Raw genomic sequence first — 22,920 nt, forward strand, 5'->3', positions numbered from 1 at the left:
TTCGGGTCACCACTGATCTGCAAATCTGCGAGTGTTGGGAATTGGGGGTGGCTTCCTATACTGGGGGGACACCTTTGGCTATCTATACTGGGGGTGGATAACTTTACTAGGAGAACACCTTTGGCTATCTATACTAAGGGTGGCTACCTATAGTGGGGGGATACCTTTGGCTAGCTGTACTGGGGGTGGCTACCTATAGTGGGGTGATATCTTTGGCTATCTGTACTGGGGGTGGCTACCTATAATAATGATTTTGCAGGTAACTAAATAAAAGTACATTTAAGCACGCGATGATTCCTGGGTTTGATAAAAGATGCAATATTCAGTTAGGGTACCCTGGAGTCTCCTCAATTAAGTAGTGTTATACTTCAAGTTGTGGCCGCCTAGATTATGTGGTGTGATAGATTATAGTTGATCGTTATAGGCTGAACACATTAGCTCCAATTATGAGCAACTAGTTTACCTGCAAAATTTCGGAACGTGGCTACACGAAAGTAGTGATTTTTAGCGGTGAAAATCTCTAATAGAACAAGAAGGGTGAAAACATCTAGGTACTATGGCTTATGTAATTCCTGTGGAAATAGAGGAGGACATCAGTGGAGCTTTTGATGGAAAAAAGGGCAATGTTGATAGGGCCGGTAGAGAGGAGGAAGATGCGGAACCCCTTTTCAGGGAACATAAAAAACTGCTCATTAAGTCCTTGAGGAGGAAGTGGGACATTTCAACTTTGAAATTTTATATTAGAGAAAGGGTGGTGCCCTGGGGCCTTAGGGAGCGGATAATACCAGCAGAACATCTGCAGACAGAACGGTTTATGGGTAAGTGGAAGGAGGATTGTATCGAGAGAGGCTTAACAATTATGAAGATGATAGTGAAGGAGGAGGAGTTACAATTGGGTGAAATAAATGGAGAAATAGAAACGAGTAAAGGGAAATTGGATTTATTTCAGAAACATCCGAAGTTTGACAAATTGAATAAGCAATTGAAATTTGATGTAGAAAATAATCAGGAAAAAAATAAAGAAAGGAAAAATTGCAGAAATTTAATGAGGATGTAAAATCTTGGAATAAAGGGGAATTTTTTGAATGTCAGAGAGGAAGACCAAGGAGTAGATCTAGAAATAGACAGTGGAGACAAAAGAAAGAAGGGGAGGATAAGGGGGAGGCAGGTTCAGGAAAAGGTGTAGTTGTTTTTTTAGACAGAGAGGAGGAGGAAGAAGGGGAAGGGGAAGAAGAAGACGTAGAGGAAGATCTAGGGGTAAAAAGTATATTGAAAACACAGAAGGACAGTCAGAAGGAAGTGAAAAAGAGAGTACAACCAGTAAGGGGACAGAAATAATGGAGGATCAAGGATTGAATAATAATGTCATTAATTTGACAGATATTGTCCTTACTGAAGACTGTGAGAAATTATTGAAAAGAGGTCTATCATTTGCCCCATTTGCTGGGGGTGATGAATTTGATGTCTACAAGGATTTAACGTTTTTCCTTAGACGAGTTGCCCTAAAGTTGATGTTTGAGGAGTGGGATGAGGGTGCCAGTAGTGGGGGAGCATCACAGGAGATAAGTACCTGTACGGGACAGATGTCGGTACAGGACCGGGAGACACTCAGAGTTCTGGAATCCCTTTGGGATGAGGGAAGACCGAAGAACTCTCCCACAGTAGATTTTGAGCTTCTAAATCCCTGCCCCTTAAATGTAAGAAAGAAATCACGTTTCATGCCCCAATTGAATTATAAATTGAAAACTTTTAGAGACCTTGTGCAGAGAGATCTAGGTAAACTGAGCTGGTCCCCCAAAAGAACCCCGAAAAATGACAATCTATCTCCAGGGGAAAGAGAAGCCCTGGAATTTTTAAAGGGAAGAGATGACATTATTATTCGTGCTAGTGACAAGAGAGGTAATGTAGTCATCCTCACCACGGATTATTATAAGAATGAATGCCTCAGATTGCTCAGTGATGAGAATACATACTCGAGATTAAGAGAAAACCCGTTCTTGGCGATCAAGACCAAGGTCAACACAGTGGTGGATCTGGGGAAGGAGATGGGGGTGCTCACAAAGAGGGAGGCTGAATTTTGCAGTGTAACCACATTTAAGGCCCCGATATTCTACACAATTCCAAAGATCCACAAAGATAGGGAGAAACCACCAGGGCGGCCAATAGTGTCGGGGATTGATGGACCATTGGAGAGACTTGGCAAGTTTCTGGATGGAAAATTGAAGCCGCTTGTTGAAAGCTTACCCTCATTTGTTAGGGATACTGGAGACGTATTGGCCGTCCTGGAAGGTCTCCCAGTCGATGGGGAGGAATTAATAGTTAGTGTGGATGTCGAAGGCCTGTACACTTCAATACCCCACGAGGTGGGAATGGCTGCTGTGGCCTTCTTTCTGGGTGAGCACTACCCTGATTCCTCACTCCACAATGAGTTTGTGGTTGAGGCTTTACAATTGGTCTTGGAATACAATTGTTTCTGTTTCGATGGGCGCTTCTATCGTCAGACCAGGGGCACGTCGATGGGGGCATCCTGCGCTCCGGCCTACGCATGTCTCCACCTCGGGCTGTGGGAGCGGCAGGATGTGTACCCTATGGATCTCTTCCGTAGGCATGTCCGCCTGTGGCTGAGATTCATAGATGACGTGCTCCTGGTCTGGCAGGGCACCAGTGAGCAACTAAGTAGTTTTATGGAGATGTTGGGAAACAATGAAAGAAACCTCAAATTCACTTATGAATGGAGTGAAAAGGAATTATCGTTCCTAGACTTAAAAATTCGTAAAAATAGTGGAAGGTTGTTAACCACTACCTTCAGGAAACCTACAGCTGGCAACACTTTGTTGCACTATTCGAGTCACCATTTAGTGTCACAAAAGAGAGCAGTACCGAGAGGGCAGTTCCATAGACACCGGAGGAACTGTACCTTAGATGAGGATTTTGTGAGGGAAGGTCGACAATTAAGCCAAAGGTTGGTGGAAAGAGGATATCCAGAGCAGTTGGTTGAGTCAGAATTTGAGAGAATGTTAGAGAAAGACAGGAAGGAATTACAGATGGGGCGAGCTCCACGTAAAAAAACAGATGGTGTAGTTGAAAAAAGTGACCCTATTAGGTTTGTAACAACATATGGAGGCCATTGGTATGCATTACAGAAAGTGTTGCAAAAACATTGGGGCATCCTGTTGATAGATAAACGTATTAAAAATTTAGTCGGTGAAAGACCATATATGACTGCCAGGAAGGCGAAAAATTTAAAAAATGAGTTGGTGAGATCAGAATTCATAAGTAAGGAAAAGGGGACCTGGCTAAATAAATTTCCTCAGAAATTTGGAATGTTCAGCTGTGGTGATTGCAATGTTTGTGGCCTGGTGGAAAGAACAAAAACATTTACAAATGCGATGGGTACAAGAGAATTTAATATTAGAGATAACATCAATTGCAACTCTGAAAGAGTTGTCTATTGTATAAAATGCCCCTGCAATCTATTATATGTGGGAAAAACGAAACGTCGCTTGGGCACCCGAATAGGGGAACATGTTAAAAATATTGAAAAGGCGGAGAAGGATAGCCCTCTGGGGACCCATTTTGCCCGCTATCACAATAAAGATCCCTCTGGACTGCGCTTTAAGGGAATTGTGAAACAAAAGCTGTCACACAGAGGAGGGGACATAGAGAATGAGCTATATAAAATTGAGGCAACATGGATTTATCGGTTGGGAACTAGAATCCCGGAAGGCTTAAATTCTGACCTCAACATGGTGTACTTCCTGAATTAAGTGTATATATATACAGGGGGGACAGATTATACATGGCTAAAAAGACAACAACCAGTCTTGAGTGGTTTGAAATCACTTGGAGAAAAGTTAGAGTGTTCCGCTGTTTGCCCCCTTTTACCACATATAAGATGGCTGCCAGAGTACATGATGACCTTTCAACCTGAAGGGGAGGAGGTTTTAAGGCCGCACTGCTGAAGGGAACTCCATCCCCATTTCGCTTTGAGAAAGCCCCGTGGGCGGGGCGAAACGCGTCAGCGGGCGGGGCCTGACTGGCACATGTGAGCGCTCACGAGATCCCGGGCCGCCGGGCCACGCCAGGAACCTCTACAGGAAATTTACAAGCAGCCAGTGAGTGAGTAATGCCAGAGTCCGGGCAAGCGAAATGGATTGAATGAACTGCCTTAGATGACATGTGTAGGAGTACATTGGACTGTATTGCATCTGTCCCCCCAGAAGAGGCCATCTAAAGTGCATTGATGTTACATCTATTGCTTTGAGGACTTTGAAAGCTAAAGTATGGTGAAAGAAGACTGAATTGTTCAGCTAGCTGTCCCCAGGAAAAAGTGCACTATATAATTTGCATGTGGAGGCCTCATGGTGTGCGCCGGGTGGAGGGCCCACAATTGTCCCACGTGATTGTGTAACCCATCGATTTGCATAGGCTGCGGCTGGGTGATCGATGTGGCAGACAATATCACAGTGACAGTGGGAATTAAGTAAGAAGCAGCACTAGTGCCAGTTATTGGTTTTAGGATGTTTTAATGTTTGTGAGCCACTGTTGTTGTAATGATTTTGCAGGTAACTAAATAAAAGTACATTTAAGCACGCGATGATTCCTGGGTTTGATAAAAGATGCAATATAATAAGGGGGAGACCTTTGGCTAGCTGTACTGGGGGTGGCTACCTATAGTGGGGGGATACCATTAGCTATCTGTACTGAGGGTGGCTACCTATAGTGGGGGGATACCTTTAGCTATCTGTACTGGGGGTGACTACCTATAGTAAGGGGGAGACCTTTGGCTAGCTGTACTGGGGGTGGCTACCTATAGTGGGGGGATACCATTAGCTATCTGTACTGAGGGTGGCTACCTATAGTGGGGGGATACCTTTAGCTATCTGTACTGGGGGTGACTACCTATAGTAAGGGGGAGACCTTTGGCTAGCTGTACTGGGGGTGGCTACCTATAGTGGGGGGATACCATTAGCTATCTGTACTGAGGGTGGCTACCTATAGTGGGGGGATACCTTTAGCTATCTGTACTGTGGGTGACTACCTATAGTAAGGGGGAGACCTTTGGCTAGCTGTACTGGGGGTGGCTACCTATAGTGGGGGGATACCATTAGCTATCTGTACTGAGGGTGGCTACCTATAGTGGGGGGATACCTTTAGCTATCTGTACTGTGGGTGACTACCTATAGTAAGGGGGAGACCTTTGGCTAGCTGTACTGGGGGTGGCCACCTATAGTGGGGAGTCACCTTTGTCTATTTATACTGGGGGTGGCTACCTGTACTGGACAGAGGCATAGCTAGGGTTTTCAGCATCCAGGGACAAAGAGTTTTTGCGCCCCACTCTGGACAAAATGGGTGTGGCCCCACATCAGAATGTGATCATGGTCATGGGCGGAGTGAAAAGTTATTTAGATCGCCAGATGTGCCCCCCCCCCCCTTTTAAATAGCTAAATGTGTGCCTCTTTAGTTAGCCAGAGGTGCCCCCCCTTCACTTTGTTTAGATAGCCAGATGTGCCCCCTTTAGATAACGTTATTCTGTTGCTGTTATTGCTTCTGCAGAGGGAGGGAGAGAAGCAGGGGCACTTCAGGCATCCAGCGAGCCACCTGCACATGGGGGTGCAATGGTCATGCTGAGCGTCCTCACAGTGCTGCACCCGGGGACATATGTCTCCTCTTGCCCACCCATAGCTACTCCTCTGATACTGGAGGGACATCTTTGGCTATCTATAATGGGTGGCTACCTATAGTGGGGGGATACCATTGGCTATCTGTACTGGGGTGGCTACCTTTACTGTAGGGACACCTTTAGCTATCCATACTTTGGGTGGCTACATATACTGGAGGGACACCTTTGGTTATCTATACTAGGGGCAATTTACTGTGGGGACACCTTTGGCTACCTATACCAGGTTGTGGGGGTGCCCCTTTAAATGATTAGGGAGAGTAGATGGCTGCTGGAGATGATGTCACCTCCTCCTGTCTTCGCCCACACAGGAAACAGAAGTGAGATCTGATAACAATCAGCTAGTCTGAGACTAATGGCCCACACTCACGAGCTGCAAAAGTGGCCTGTCGCCAGCACACGTGAGCGTGTGCGCGACAGGCCGGCGACAGCTCGTCACCAGGTCCCTCCGCATACACACGGCGGAGGGACCTGGCAACTAATGCGACGGAAGCTGTCGCTGTTGTCCCTCCCCCCGCCGGAAGCGCAGTCTATTTGCTATTATGTTGCTGTCGCTAGTCCGCGTACTCACGCGGACTAGCGACAGTTGTGGCGGAGATGCGGCGGCGACTGTCGCCAGGCGATTGACTGCGCCAATCGCCTGGCGACATCAGCGACGGACGACAGTTCGGGGTGCGCGCCCGTGCAACGCTGCATACTCACGGGCGACCTGTCGCCGCAACACGCGCGCGCCGCATGTTGCGGCGACAATTGTAGCCCATGAGTATGGGCTATTACAAACAGAGGTGTCACTATGATGATAACAGTTCTATCCGCAATGCAAATGAAGTGCAACTTGAAAATTGTCCTGGTTCCAAGCCATGTTCAGTCTGCATTAAATGTGCATGCAAACTGCTATTATGTGCCTCCTTTTGACTGTCTCTTCTTATGTATCTATAATGCTAATATCACATGCTTCCTCACTGGTTCTCCTTCTATTGCTGTCTTGAGACAATCACAAAAATGTGACTCAGCAAGACAACAGGAGCCTGTCCAAATAATCTCCCAGCCCTCTCTCCTCCGGGGAAACAAGCAATCGGTGACAGTCCAGGGATGGTTTGAATAGTCATAACATTTCGTTGTGAACAACAAGCACTACTGGAAGATCTCTGTGGGACAGTCATGTATTGCTAATGAGGCTCAGTGAGATGAGGTATACAGGTGACCTGAAAATGATGAACCCCCCTGGCGGTAATTCTGCGCCGAGCTCGGGCTGAGATTCACATGCTCAAAGCGGTAATCCCGATCTGCGCAGAACAAATACATATGTGTATATGTATTTATGTATATATATATATATATATATATATAGAGAGAGAGAGAGAGAGAGAGTTTAGCCTGTCTGATTCCTCCTCATTTTTCTCTAATTACAAGTTGTAATTTAATCTCTCCCTGTGTCACCTGACTGCCATGGCAGAGATGGCAGATAAGCTCATTTGAAAGCACAGGATTTTAACAATATAGCCATTTGGCTCCCAACTGCTTCTAAGCTAAGTGCTTCTGCCTTACTGTTACTGATTTTTGCTTGGATTTTGACTACTCTCTGCCTGCTGCCTGCACCGACCTCTGCCTGCATTTTGACTACTCTCTGCCTGCAGCCTGCACCGACCTCTGCCTGGATTTTGACTACTCTCTGCCTGCAGCCTGCACCGACCTCTGCCTGGATTTTGACTACTCTCTGCCTGCCACCTGCACCGACCTCTGCCTGGATTTTTACTACTTTCTGCTTGCCACCTGCACCAACCTCTGCCTGGATTTTCACTACTCTCTGCCTGCCACCTGCACCGACTTTTGCCTGGATTTTGACTACTCTCTGCTTGCCACCTGCACCAACCTCTGCCTGGATTTTCACTACTCTCTGCCTGCCGCCTGCACCGACCTCTGCCTGGATTTTGACTACTCTCTGCCTGCCGCCTGCACCGACCTCTGCCTGGATTTTGACTACTCTCTGCCTGCCGCCTGCACTGACCTCTGCCTGGATTTTGACTATTCTCTGCCTGCCGCCTGCACCGACCTCTGCCTGGATTTTGACTATTCTCTGCCTGCCGCCTGCACTGACCTCTGCCTGGATTTTGACTACTCTCTGCCTGCCATATTTGAACACTTTCACAACTTTTTAAGTTTATTCATAAATTTAAATGATTCAACAATTTTGTGTTTCATTCTTTTATTTATATGCAGAATGTCTACCAGGCTTTTATTCTGATATATTTTGGTGAGTTATGACTTAAGAATTCGATGCCTAAAATTCTTGAAAAAAATGCTTTTGACTCATAATTCCAGACAGGAATGCACCGCCAGGGAGGTTAAGATGAAATGGGGCCCTGGGCAAGATAGGAGCTTTTGCCTACTGCTGATGGCCAGCTAGCTTTTTTTTTGTAATATTCGGTGGGAAATAGCATCCACCAGGCCCCTAGACTCTCTCCAGGCCCTAAGCAACTGCCTAGGTTTGCCTTGTGGATGATCTGGCTCTGCAGGTGACACTGTATATAGCCATTCAAATATGACAGATCCTTTTTTTTACAAAAAAAAATGGGAATTACGTTTTGCAGAAAAAACAAAAACAAACAGTGGAAACCAGTCCTAAAGATATGTGGACCCATGTTATAAATGTCTCCTGAAATGGTCTGCCATGAGCACTTTGGGTGACCGTTTAGCTATGATAACTGTCCTCTCTGCTGAGCAATCCATTCTGTCTACGCAGCAGAAGATCCTATAGATGATTTATTAAAGTACTCCTGCACTGAGAGGAACATGGAGGCTGCCATATGTATTTCATTTTAAATAATATCAGTTGCCTGGCAGCCCTGCTGATCTCTTTGGCTCCAGTAATGGCTGAATCACACACCTGCAACAAGCATGCAGCTAATCCAGTCAGACTTCAGTCAGAGCACATGATCGGCATGTTTGGTCAGGGTCTATTATGTATAACAGACAGAGGCTCAGCAGGACAGCCAGGCAATCTGCATTGTTTGAAAGGATCAGAATCACTGTGCTCCCATGGTTCTTAGTGGTGAAATGCTCTCAAAACCATGGAGATGATAATAGACTTTAGGAGATCTCCCCCCAGCACCTCACCTTAACCATAAATGGATCCACAATAACCCAGGTAAAGTCATTCAAGTTTCTTGGGTCCACAATCTCACACAATCTAAAATGGGACAACAACACGGCCACTATTGTCAAGAAAGTGCAACAGAGGATGTACCATCTACGCCAGCTGAAAAAGTTTGGCCTACCTCAAAATTTAATGGTGCAGTTCTACACTGCAATTATTGAATCCACCATAACATCATCTATGAGGGCTGGAACCCACAGGAGCGCTTTTGGCAGCGTTTTGGCAGCACTGCGATACGCTAGCAGTTTGCCAAAACGCTGGGCTAATGTTAATGGATGGGGCAACTTCCACAGGAGCGTTTGCGTTTCCCAGAAACGCAAACGCAGGACCTGCAGCATTTTGGGAGCGTTAGCGCTTCAATGTGAAGTATTGAAACGCTAGCAGAAACGCTCAGCAAAACCTAAACTGAGCGGTTTTGCTAGCGTTTTGCGGTTAAGCACACTGTAACAAAATGAAAAATAATTCACAGGACCAATCAGGATAAAAACGCAAAACGCAAAACGCTAGGCACCCGCTGGGGAAAAAAATACAATGTTGCAAAACACGACCAAAAACGCGCATGAATCCGCTTGCAAACCGCTCAGACAAAACGCTAGCGGTTGCGTTTTGCGTTTGCGGTTTTCAGTGGGTTCCAGGCCTGACTGTATGGTTCAGCTCCTGCTCAGCATTAGAAAAGGTAAGGCTGCAGCGCATCATCCGATCAGCGGAAAGGATAATTGGCTGTAGCTTACCTTCCCTGCAGGATCTTTACGCTAGCAGGTGCAGAAAAAGAGCAACCAAAATTGCCTCTGACCCCTCTCACCCAGCTCACTCCATCTTCCAGCGCATGCCATCAGGAGTAAGATTCCGGTCAATCGCTACCAAAACCTCCAGACACAGGAACAGCTTTTTTCCTCAAGCGGTAGCCATACTTAATGCTGAACCACGTTAGAGCTGCTAGGACTTGAAAGTAATCAGCACAGAACTGTAAATGAACAATTCTCACATTGCTTACTGCCACTATACTTATAATGTCCTTGACTTGTAATATATACACTGTCTGTCCTTGTATTGTGTTTGTTTGTGTTTGTTAAGCAACTGCCAAGACAAATTCCTTGTAGGTGCAAACTTACCTGGCGAAAATAAACTGATTCTGATTCTGATGAATCTTTAATGATATTTGTTAATGCTATTGTATGTAAACATATGTTCAGAATATTCCGTTTTCTAAGTAATCTGTGTTGTTCTTGTTCGCAGCTGACAGTACAGGTACTCACTCGCTCTATACCCGCTACCAGGACTATGAGATCATGTTCCACGTGTCCACCATGCTTCCATTTACTGCAAGCAACAGTCAGCAGGTAATGAGCAAGCAACTAGAACGAACCATACGGCTCTTTTCACTGCATGAACATATAGCCATAAAAACTTTATTCAATCGAGACGGTGTTGCTTTTTTTAAAGGGTGTACAGTATATTGTGTAGAGTAGGTGGCCAGCGCTCTCGGTGTCAAAGAGTACCAGCATAAGAATGCGCCTAAAAACGTCTCTGTTCTCATCCTCCAACCCTCCCTCAAAGGTTGGCTGACATGCATTATTACAGGGCAACATAGTCATGCAAGTAACATACTTGTGCAGCAAATATGACTGACATTATTAGTAACAATTTCTTACTCTTCCACACCCTGATTATTCCTACCCATAACTAGTTATATCAGTCGCTTTCTGTCTAACTAGTGCTGAGAATTACTAATAAAGGAGCACTACCGCAGAAATTGAATAATGTAAAATACATGTAAACACATACAAACAAGAAGTACATTTCTTCCAGAGTAAAATGAGACATAAATTACTTTTCTCCTATGTTGCTGTCACTTACAGTAAGCGGTAGAATTCTGACATTACCGACAGGTTTTGGACTAGTCCATCTCTTCATGGGGGAGTCTCAGCATGGCCTCTCGGCTGGCTTCACACTTTTTTGGCAGTTGGACGGAGCAACCGCCATCCGCTGAGTGCTTTTAAAAATAAAGAAACCCCTGAGAATCCCCCATGAGGAAATAGGCTACTTCAAAACCTGTCGGTTGTGTCAGATTTGTACTACCTACTGCAAGTGACAGCAACATAGGAGAAAGGTAATTTATCGCTCATTTTATTCTGTAAGAAATGCACTCCTTGAGACAGTCCTATTTTCTGAAGCACCTTATCAGAGAAACAGTGAGACACAGCTTCAGGTTTTACTGCAGTGGAGTTCAAAGGGTCATTAGCTTTGCTCTGTTTTATAGTTTAAAATACAGTGTGTGGTTTGTAAACTGCAAATATGACAAAAAAATGCAATCTAATAAAAAAAAAATAACTGAAAATAAAATGAGACTTTTTTCTTTGCTACTAATGTTCTATTCATTATCTGTATAACACAGACAATACATTATATCATAAGGTGTTTTTTTTTGCTTCAGTGTCACATTGAGTATATCCTGTATAATTGTGATACAGCAATAGGCAACACTTTTTATACATACATTTTCTAAAAACAAATGATTCTTTACAATTCCTGCAGAACACATTTTTATTTATGCCTTTCAAAGCTTTGGTCTCTGGCCATCAGATACATTTTAAATGAAGCTTATATGAACATGAAACAATTAAAGAAATTTGATACAAAACAACAGAGTTCAAAAACCCAACTACAAGCGCAAATCATTCCAAATCTTTTAGGAAATGCTAAAACGGGATGCCTATGTACACTTACCCATATAGTGATATGGGGCATATAAATGATGGGTTTTTTTTGTTTTTTTTATTACTAAACTCCTTAGTAGTATCTCACAGCAGCCATGCTTGTTATTGTATACAATGCACAGAGGCGCCAAAAGTATAAGATTAGATTAAATGAGCTTAAAAACCAACTTAATTAGCAAAAATAAAGGAGGAAGTGGTGGTCTTACCTCCCTCAAGCAGACACAACAACGACTGCGATTCAGACAGTCAAACACATTTATTAGGAACTTTTTGGAGTTTCTAATAAATGTGTTTGACTGTCTGAATCGCAGTCGATGTCGTGTCTGCTTGAGGGAGGTAAGACCACCACTTCCTCCTTCATTTTTGCCACTTCAGTTGGCTTTTAAGCTCATTAAATCTAATTCTATACTTTTGGCGCCTCTGTTCATTGTATACAATTTCGAGTCCACCCTTGGTGGAGGGTTGCTACCCTCTTTTCCTGTCTACAGAGAGTGACTTCTTAATCCTGAGTGGGGTCAGGATAATCTCCCCACCTGCCTTACAGTGGTTGCCTGCTGGTGACCCATGCTTGTGAGTATCTAGCAATACGAATTTATTGCCACCTTATCCAATACGTATTACACTATTGGGGCTCTTGGTGTTTCCTCTTTTTATGCTTGTTATTGAATTTTTATGTAGAGCCTGGATTTTTATTATTTAATGTTGATTCAATGTTAATCTTTCTTTTTCAGCTGCTTCGAAAGAGGCATATTGGCAATGACATTGTGACTGTTGTTTTTCAAGAACCAGGAGCCCACCAGTTTACGCCACAGACCATACGCTCCCATTTCCAGCATGTGTTCATAGTGGTGAAAGCTCACAATCCTTGCACTCCCCACACCACCTACAGTATTGCAGTTACCCGTACCGCTGACACACCACCCTTCGGACCTCCTTTGCCGAAGACCTTTTTTCAACGTTCGCCAGAACTTAGAGATTTTATACTCTCCAAGGCCGTAAATGGTGAAAATGCAGCTGAGCGTGGTGGTAAGTTTCTGGACATGGCCACACGAACAAGAGAAGAATATTTAAGAGACTTGGCCCGAGATCACGTGACCACAACTACCTTGGAATCCTGCTCCTCCAAATTAGCCATCTTGGGCCTTTCCAAGAAAAGGGATCGGGCAGGCAGCACTGGCCCTGGAGAAAAAACTGGGAAAGGAACTCGGTGGGCATACAGCGTTCCTCCTGAATTCCACAGTTCTGGTTCTCTGGTGTGGACAGTGAAAGCAATGAGTGTCTGCATTCCTGAAGCTACCTATATGCTAGGGATATCTTCTGAGATGTTGGTTTTAGTAGACCCAAAAAAGGAACGGGAGGCAGCTGTATGCTTCCACTGCTCTTGCCGGGATGTACTTGGATGGACATACTCCAACAAGGGGGGGCTGGACCTTTACTATGGACGGGCAGGAAGGTTGTCTCTTTGCCCTATTGCCAATACTGAAAGCGAGGTGGAGGAAGAAATAACCCACATTGTGAAGAGATTACAGGTGAGACAGTGCATTGTAATGGGCAGCAAAATAGTGTGAGGTGGTTAGCGGTGAACTGTTTGTATATTACTCTCATTTTAATAAGGAACTATTGGCACATTTCCAAAATACCATGTAATGCAAGAATGTGCTTAAAAGAAAACTGTTAAATACTGTTTTTATACAGTAAAGTCAGAAAAGCTACTGAAGTCTGTCTTGATCTTGGCTTCTGTAACTAAGCACAGACTCCCATCACAGTCTTTGAGGGGGAGAGCTGCATTGAAAGCCACTCAGGCTCCACTGCAAAGCACAGTGCTGTTAAAGAGAACCCGAGGTGTGTTTAAAGAATGTTATCTGCATACAGAGGCTGGATCTGCCTATACAGCCCAGCCTCTGTTGCTATCCCAAACCCCACTAAGGTCCCCCTGCACTCTGCAATCCCTCATAAATCACAGCCGTGCTGTGAGGCTGTGTTTACATCTGTAGTGTCAGTCTCAGCTGCTCCCCCGCCTCCTGCATAGCTCCGGTCCCTGCCCCCGTCCCTTCCCTCCAATCAGCAGGGAGGAAAGGGATGCAGGTGAGGACTGGAGTTCTGCAGGAGGCGGGGAGAGCAGCAGACTGACACTATAGAGATAAACACAGCCAGCTCTGACAAGCTGTTTGTCAGCAGCGTGGCTGTGATTTATGAGGGATTGCAGAGTGCAGGGGGACCTTAGGGGGGGTTTGGGTAGCAACAGAGGCTGGGCTGTATAGGCAGATCCATCCTCTGTATGCAGATAATATTCTTCAAACCCACCTCAGGTTCTCTTTAAGCTGGTTGATTTAAAGGGAACCTAAAGAAGGATATGGATTTTTTTTACTTTTAAAATGATACCAGTTGCCTGATCCTGCTGATCCTGTGTCTCTAATACTTTTAGCCACAGCCCCTCAACAAGCATGCAGATCATGTGCTCTGACTGAAGTCAGAGTGGATTAGCTGCATGCTTGTTTCAGGTGTGTGATTCAGCCGCTACTGCAGCCAATGAGATCAGCAGGAGAGTCATGCAACTGGTATTGTTTAAAAGGAAACACCCATATCCCTCTCAGATAAGGTTCCCTTTAAGAAGAGAAGAGATGATGGCTCTATAGCTACCTGCTCAGCTGTCCTATCCTATCAGTAGGCAGGAAGAGGCACTTTGCCCATCATGTGGTGCCCAGCTGCTTAAGGGAGGCACATAACAGGATATTTTGTATTTTTGGCTTCTCTAAATGACAGCATTGATTGTAGTATGCTTGTTTGGCAAATGTTAGTTCTGTGAAGCACCAGTACTGTTTATCTTTAAAGGTGGACATACATCTGTAGATTTGGTGGCCAGTCAACCATGCCAAAAGCATGCCTGATCAATGATGCAACCAATTTCAGCCCGGAATTGGTTGCATGAAAATCTCGATCTGGTGTGCGGTAACAGCGTGCATTAATTGTGAATGCAACGGAAACCCCCGACCGCATCTACCCAAATGTACTATGTACCCTTCCCCCAGTGCACCTGCATTCATACTTTAACCATCTGGTGTCTACGCGTGGTTGCCGATGCATTGACGTCACAACCCAACCTTCATGCAGCATGTTTGCTACCATGTTGGCTGCCAAGGCGGAAGAGGAGTGCGGACACCAAACAGGGAATGGAGGGGGGGGGGGGCACATAATACAAGTGGGGGATGCGGCAAGGGGTGACATAGCGGTGTCACAAGGCCGATACCCTAAAAATTTCATGCTGAAATTGATCGCAAATCGGGCCTGCGGTTTATGGTGGCCAACAGATCTCTCTCCGATCGGATTCAATCAGAGAGAGATCTCTCAATTGGTCAGCCGCCAAAATCGGTGCGTTAAGTCTCTATATCTGAGAAAGGACCCTGTAGTTTCAGAAATCTGTTGTCCGAGCCCTCAACTTCCATCGGCGGGAGGAACTAGGGAGAATATGCATGTGTGTCTTGATCCAAAACCCTGAACTAGGTGCAAGGGTCTCTTCTTCAAGCAACCTTCAAATTCCAGTACCATTTAAAATTGTAACTTTAAGGGCTCTTTCACAGTGCGACGTTAAAGTCGCATGGTACAACAACATGTAACGCACAATGACTTACAGCAATGAAAAATCAATGGGCTGTTCACAGTGCAGACGATGCGTTGGTGTCTAACGCTGCACGTTAAATGATAGTGCTGCATGCTATGCGCTATACACCTTTTTAGCTGCGTTAGACTGTTTGCACATGCTCAGTAATGATTTCTTTTTTTTTTTTATGCATGCGCCGTTTTCATTCTATCACGGTGCGATGAAAACGGTGCACCAAACGCAGGGCTAAATAATGTCCAAGTTATAGTCTTTCAATGCGTTGCATTAGGGGCACGTTATGCGACCTTAACGTCGCATCAAACGCAATGTCTTACTGTGTAAGAGGCCTAAATATGGATTTGTTTGAAAATGGTTATAAATTATTTTGGGTTTCTTTAATTTGTAGAAAGAATCTTTTTTTATCTTCCTGTTTAGAGAAAAGGTAGGTAAATCTCAACAGAGACAGGGACCACATTGAAGGAAACATTTTTCTTATGGTGCCCATACACGATACAATAAAAACGTTTGATTTTCCCGTTTATTCGATCTAAATGATCGAATCGAATAAAAGTTGAAAATATTTTTTTTCCGATCAAGAAATTTGAACGACTATCCCGTTTTTTCGAGAAAAATCTGATTGGACGTACTGGAAAAATCTTTATATTCGATCTAATGGAATAATCAAACTAAATTATCTAATCGAAAAAAAATGAAAAATTTACCATGTATGGCCACCTTTAGAGTGGAGGAAGACAAAGGATTTTAGAGATGTTTTCATTGATTTCCTTTCCTTGTGACACAATTGGTACAAATTCCAGCTCTTGCTGTCACGGGGCAGATATGGCAGTAAGGAAATATTCAGCCTTGACTGGCTCATTTTACGACTTCCATGTAGTATGAGGGCCTGCAGGTTGTGTGGGTGAGCTCTCATACTACTGGCAAGTGGTAACATTGGCCAGCCAAGATTGGATGTTTATATGCACCTTTAGGGGCCTTTGGCATTAGGGCGGTGCAGTATTTTTACCGCACCCCACCGCAGGGCAATCAAAGTCTATGGGGACTTTCATAGCGACCCGATGCGACGCAATGCAATGCAATGGAAGTGATGTTTTCGCCGCATCCCCAACGCTCAGACAAATCTATGTTACCGCTTGGTTTGGCAGCGGACTGGTAATCATGTAAGTCTATGGTGATGTGTGTGTAAAATCTCATCACAAGTTTTACACGTCGCGCATGTGCAGAAGCGTAATTTTAGCAATACACTTCTGCGCACATAATTGCGTCGGCAACAGGAAGTAAGTGTCACTTCTGGCTGGCTGCCACGCAGGGATTACAGTGTACTACTTCCCTGAAAGCCTGTTTTTGGCGGTGCAGTGCGGCCCCCGGGCGCACCGCAACGCTGCCGCCAGTGCCCAGTGTGAAACCGGCCTCAGGGTCTCACTCTTTGCTACTCCCAAATAGTGTATAAAAGTGTCAGAGGTGGCAACCGTTTTTATTTGCTTTATCTCAGGTGGTGGATAACCACCTTCTCCTCCCACTTTCCTCTCCACTAAACAGTGCAGAGCCTTTTAGTACACCGTTGAGTTTTTATGCTTCCTCTAAGTGAAACAGTGGTTGATGGTAAGCTGTTTGGTCACATTCACACTATGCGTGTTTTATAATGCATGCATAATGCATTGCGCGTGAAAACACTCAGGATCTCTTACTGCCTGTTGACCCCTATGGACCATGCACTTAAGTTGGTGTTCGAATTCAGACCCACGTCAGTGTTCTCCCCAGGCTCTTTTAGCCCAGGTGCTGTATTGGTTAGCAGTGCACCCGGCTGTTATCAGCTCACCTCCTCCTATGCTGTAAGCAGAGTTGCACACAGAAGCACCGGCCCTGCATTCTCATCTCGCCCCACCCAGCTACTTTTTCCTGACACCCGGCTACTTTTTCCTGCCACCCGGCTGGAAAAAAAATTCTGGGGAGAACACTCCACGTGGTTCAGAACCCAAACACTCGCATTCAGCACGGAACAGCAGGACCCGACTATTTCATTTAGCTCCGATGCTTCTCCCTTCCAAGCTGGAATTAAATGAACGCACCCCACCCCGCTGTTCCGTGCTGTAATGGTGCATGAGGCCAAATTTGATGTCCAACACTGCCATGCGTGTTTACAAATGCATTGTCCAGTTATGTGCTGCATACAGTGCAGTACTGGCCAACACTTGTGTAAAAATGCATGGTCCATAAAGATCAACAGGCAGTAAGAGAATATGTGCATTTTGCTGTACGCAGTGCACAATGCATTACCTATGTGTTACACCACAACTCACAGTTTAGTAGTCACTAAACTTCGGTAGACCTTGCGTCATCAGACAACGGACATAGATTTTACTGGCATTACAAAAGCTAAATCCTGCACCTTACCCATTTTGTGTAAGTAACAATCTACATTTTATCAGGGCCAATTTAAGCGGTGTGGGGGCCCCCTGCAGCAAAATGGCCCAGATCCGGCAACCACCTCCCCTCCCGGAGCAAACAAATAATAAAGACACTGTGACCTTTATCCTGCCTCCCCCCTCCCCCTTCTCTGACTGCTCCCTGGGGCCCTGCACAATTTCTGGCTTCTGACATATCCCACCGCACTTCTCCATCCATGTTCCATCTTTGGCACTACTGCCAGTCTCTTCTCCATGCAGTGCATATTAGGCGTAAATAATCGGATCATGGAGAAGAGGCAGGTGGCGAGGATGACGACAGAGCACGGATGGAGCAGCGTGCTAGGACTGCTGAGAAGCTGCAAATTGTGCAGGGGAGCAGTCCAGCGGAGACCACCTTGGGGGTCTGTCGACACTGTGGGCACAGCAGTGGTCCGGGGTCCTAGGGCAATTGCCCCCTTTTTCCTTAAAGAGCCACTTAAGCGGAAAAAAAATTATGATATAATGAATTGGATGTGTAGTACGGATAATTACTAGAACATTAGTAGCAAAGAAAATATTCTCATATTTTTATTTTCAGTTATATAGTGTTTTTTATAACATTGCATCATTCTCTAATATTTGCAGTTTACACATTACTCAGTATTCTAAATAATTTTTTTGAACTGTCCTCAGACAGAGAAAAAGAAAATAAGACTGATGATTGAGATAACAAGCTTCAGAAGACAGAGCTCTCTGCGACTTTGAAAGTCGTGGAGCTCAATGGCTCTTTTGCATAGATAGCAACTGGAGTTTCTTAACTCTTCCTCTACTGGAAACAATATTAGACTTATGTCTCTGCTCCTAATGTTTTATTTCTTAGCTGTACTACACATACAAATCATTATATCATAATATTTTTTTTCACTTCAGTGTCTCTTTAATGGCAGCGCCGGTCCTGCATATATACTATTTTGTTTCTGTGCACATACATTTTTCCACAGTTTATTGAATACAGTGGAAGGATACTCTGGTGATACTTCTCTAATTGATAGCAATAAAACAAACTTAAAAATATCCATTTCACAAAAATTGCTTTTAAAATGTGTTCTTTTGACAAATTCAGTCTGTGTACAAGTCTTATTGATTCACCGAAGGAAGATAAACGTGAGTCGATAGCTTCTCAGTTCTGCAAGCAATCGATCACTCCCAGAATGGAAAATCAGTTGGAGAGTAGCTATGTTTGCACAACATCGCACCGCCCAATATTGATCACATTTCAGCGCGTATCTGACGGAATATTAGGAAACTACAAATAACTACAAACTACAATTACAATTTACTACAAACTACAATTACAAAACTAGACAAGACAAAGAACATTCATATTGCGCTTCTCCTGGCGGACTCAAACGGCCAGAGCTGCAGCTACAAGGGCGCGAGCAGTAGACAGTGGCAGTGCTGTAGAGTGGAGAAGCACAGCGCTTAGTGTTCACAGTCTGTAAAATTGACATTGGGGCCCATGGCTCCGGATCAGGTCAATTTGCCACCGCAATCGGCAGGCATTTCATAGACGCCTGTGTTTACTTTCCGTAATCGGGGCGCCCAGCTGGTCACTTGCAGATCGAGAAGATTGTGAGTGGGCACACCAGTATCAGGTAGGGTGCTTGATATTGTGGCATAGGCTATGCCCCAAACAGCAGCTGTCAGTTACAGCTTGCAACGGTCCGCGGAGTATATTGACATTTGAAAGTGGAATTCAACTAACCCCTTTTCCAGCTATGAGCATTGTGGAGGGTGGCTGAGACAGGCAAGCCTATTTTGTTACAGTAGCGCTGGGTGCACTGTATGATGTATGATGTGTGCATTTTTCGTTTGATGAGGTACTGCAGCAAATTTATATGCATATGCTTACATTATAACCAGGGACATGACATCACTGTTTGGTCATTATTTCGGGATGGGGTTTTATAGGATTAAATAAGTATATATTAAGTCACTACCATGCATGGTCGGACTGGGACACTAAGGGCCCACCAAGGAAGTTTCAGCCTGGCGCCCACCCCCTCTCCTCCTCCCCCCCCCCGATCCCTTCTCCGACTCCCCCCCCCCCCCCAATTTTGGGCTCACATACACATGTACTCTAGAAATTTTGCATGATTTTATGGTAGGGAATAGATTGTGAGCACTTCTGAGGACAGTCTCCAATAGGGATACGTCCACATGTGGCACGCGCAGCAAAAATAAATGGGTGTCACCATGCACTGCACCATGAGGTCATGATGAGTCATGGGCAGACTTAAAAAAAAAAAAAAACACAAAATAAGTAGCGGTATTATTCACAGAGATTAGGTCCGACCAGATACATTTTAGATAAAATAATCAAGTAGTTACATGCCTCATGATAATTCATCAAGTAGTCAAATGGCAGCAGATTTTCCGACAAAATGCAATCAGATTGGCGGCAGATTTTCCCACAAAATGCAATCAGATTGGCGGCAGATTTTCCCACAAAATACAATTAAATTGGCGGCAGATATCCCCACAAAATGCAATTAGATTGGCGGCAGATTTCCCCACAAAATGCAATTAGATTGCCGGCAGATTTCCCCACAAAATACAATCAGATTGGCGGCAGATATCCCCACAAAATGCAATTAGATTGGCGGCAGATATCCCCAGAAAATGCAATTAGATTGGCAGCAAATATCTCCACAAAATACAATTAGTTTGGCAGCAAATATCCCCACAAAATGCAATTAGATTGGTGGCAGATTTCCCTACAAAATGCAGTTAGCTTGGTGGCAGATATCCTCAGAAAATGCAATTAGATTGGCAGCAGATATACCCACAAAGGCAGGTCCCCAGTTAGTGGGGGCCCCAGAGCTGAGAAGGAGGGGGCACAGCGTAGGAAGGGGGAAATTGTGCACAGAGCAGGGAGGAAGCCTCCCCCCCTCCCTCACCTAGGGGCCCCCCCTTCCGCGCTCCCCCCCCCCCTCTAAAATTGCAGCCAGCAGCAGTGAGCGGGGAATAGCTTACCGGCATCAGAGCGATACCACTGCGTGCCGCTGGGCTGGGCTGGTCTCTGTCTCCTGCATTGACCAATCACGCTCTCGCAGGAAGTACTGATGCCAGTAAGCTATTCCCCGCTCGCTGCTACTGGCTGGCTCCAATTTTGGAGGGGGGGGAGCGAAGAAGGGGGGGGCCCTAGGTGAGGGCTCCCCCCTCTTCCCCGCTGCTCTGTGCACAATTTCCCTCCTCCCTGCACTGTGCCCCCCTCCTTCTCAGCTCTGGGGCCCCCAGGAGGCGGGGCGGCCGGGGCCCACCGATGGAAAAATCGGTGGTTCGGTGGGTCAGTCCGAGCCTGCTACCATACATGATTGTAACCACAGGCCTTGATAAAGGAGGACCCTGCGCGGCCCCTGAAACAATTGTCGTCTATCTTTGTGGATATAATTGCTCAATAAAGAGCGTGAATTCTTCAACGTCAGTGTGCTGATATACTGGGTTGTCAGCTGGTCACTTGGGTGCTTGATGCAAGTAGTAGCTGATTGGGTACTACATAGAGTTTAATGGTTGACGATCGGCTACAACTATTAGTATTTTAGGCACCAGAGGTTAATATTAGGAATTTAGTGGGGGAGGTTAGGGTTATGCACCTACAGGGGGGTTAGGGTCAGGCATTAGATGGCACGGTTAGAGCGAGGCATCTATGGGGCGGGGTTAGGGTCAGGCATTAGATGGCACGGTTAGAGCGAGGCATCTATGGGGCGGGGTTAGGGTCAGGCATTAGATGGGACGGTTAGAGTGAGGCATCTATGGGGCGGGGTTAGGGTTAGGCATTAGATGGGACGGTTAGAGCGAGGCATCTATGGGGCGGGGTTAGGCATTAGATGGGACGGTTAGAGCGAGGCATCTATAGGGCGGGGTTAGGGTCAGGCATTAGATGGGACAGTTAGAGCGAGGCATCTATGGGCGGGGTTAGGGTCAGGCATTAGATGGGACGGTTAGAGCGAGGCATCTATGGGGCGGGGTTAGGGTCAGGCATTAGATGGGACGGTTAGAGCGAGGCATCTATGGGCGGGGTTAGGGTCAGGCATTAGATGGGACGGTTAGAGCGAGGCATCTATGGGCGGGGTTAGGGTCAGGCATTAGATGGGACGGTTAGAGCGAGGCATCTATGGGGCGGGGTTAGGGTCAGGCATTAGATGGGACGGTTAGAGCGAGGCATCTATGGGCGGGGTTAGGGTTAGGCATTAGGAGGGAGGGTTAGGCACTTAGAGCAGAGGGTTAGGTAGGTGCCAGGCAGCGCATAGTGAAATGTTGGTAATTTCAGTTACCAAAATGTTACAGTTAGCGACACACTCTGCGCCCAGCTAATACGGCAATGCTACAATGCACACTCCCATGGTTCTATATAGCGGCACCACCTGTATGATCTATTCTCTCCTCTCTCCGGTGTTCTCTTTTACCCATCTAGACACGTTTCACACAGAAGCGTCTACGTTGGACTTCCAACACATATAGGCACAGAAGGGAAACCTGTATTACCCGAAGCAGCCAGTCAGATTTCACTTGTTATTTTTAGTGTAGGTCAGACAATGATAGGAAGAATATGATTGTTAAGACCAGCACAGACAATTTCCTTTTAGACATTTTTTCTACAGCATGCGTTCCTGAGCATAAAGGGATGTTGTGAACTGTAACACAACAATGCATAGCAACTGCACTGCCAAACATTACTGGGATAAAGGCATCCAGCTTCAGCTGTGAAATTGTTGAGTCTTTTAAGTACATTGGCCTGTAATGGTCACAACCATTGTCCTGTGACACTTCCTTCATTTTAGCAAACATCCACCATGGCAGACATTGGCTGCTGTAGTGTGAGAATGTTCAGGAGGAGGGACGTAACGATTGGGGACAAGGGGAGCCCGCTTGTCTTCCTCCTTCATCCCATGGGCTGGTCTCCCCTTTTCAGAGCAGCACAGCAAGCCGGTGTATACCTGCTCCAGCGTTGGGTCGGCCCGCTCTTCTCTCCTCTCACAGTCACGTGACCTGTATCAGGAGCCGTACAGAAATCTGCTGCACAGTATATGGCTGTAATGAAGAGAGAATGATGCGAGCAGTTGCTTTGTGATATCATGGTACTTGTGCTGCTTTTTTTCTCAAATCAAACGTCATGGTGTATCCATGGCTTCATATGGGGTTAACCTCCAAATATCCCCCTCCCCCTATCTATATGCTGCCAATGAGATGCACCAGGAAAACGAGTTATGTTAAGGTATTTATTTGTGATTTTCTGCAGGACTGCTGTATGCTTGGCTTGACTGTTCTGTAAAAGCCCACACCCTCTACAGGTAATCCCC

General features: G+C 45.5%; 1 protein-coding gene across 11 annotated transcripts in view; it reads left to right on the forward strand.

The window, feature by feature from the left end:
• Positions 1–22,920, forward strand: part of SIPA1 (signal-induced proliferation-associated 1) — a 215,503-nt gene that overhangs the window by 134,132 nt on the left and 58,451 nt on the right. For all 11 annotated transcript variants that reach the window (XR_011024852.1, XR_011024853.1, XR_011024854.1 and 8 more), the window contains 2 exons: positions 10,074–10,177; positions 12,286–13,083. Coding sequence is in view for 8 of the 11 variants with exons in the window: in XM_068260904.1 (XP_068117005.1) it covers positions 10,074–10,177; positions 12,286–13,083 (902 nt within the window). In the remaining 3 variants the exon portion in view is untranslated. The remainder of the gene's footprint in view (positions 1–10,073; positions 10,178–12,285; positions 13,084–22,920) is intronic.

The sequence above is a fragment of the Hyperolius riggenbachi genome, chromosome 11 (genome assembly GCF_040937935.1).
Source record: "Hyperolius riggenbachi isolate aHypRig1 chromosome 11, aHypRig1.pri, whole genome shotgun sequence".
NCBI lineage: Eukaryota > Metazoa > Chordata > Amphibia > Anura > Hyperoliidae > Hyperolius > Hyperolius riggenbachi.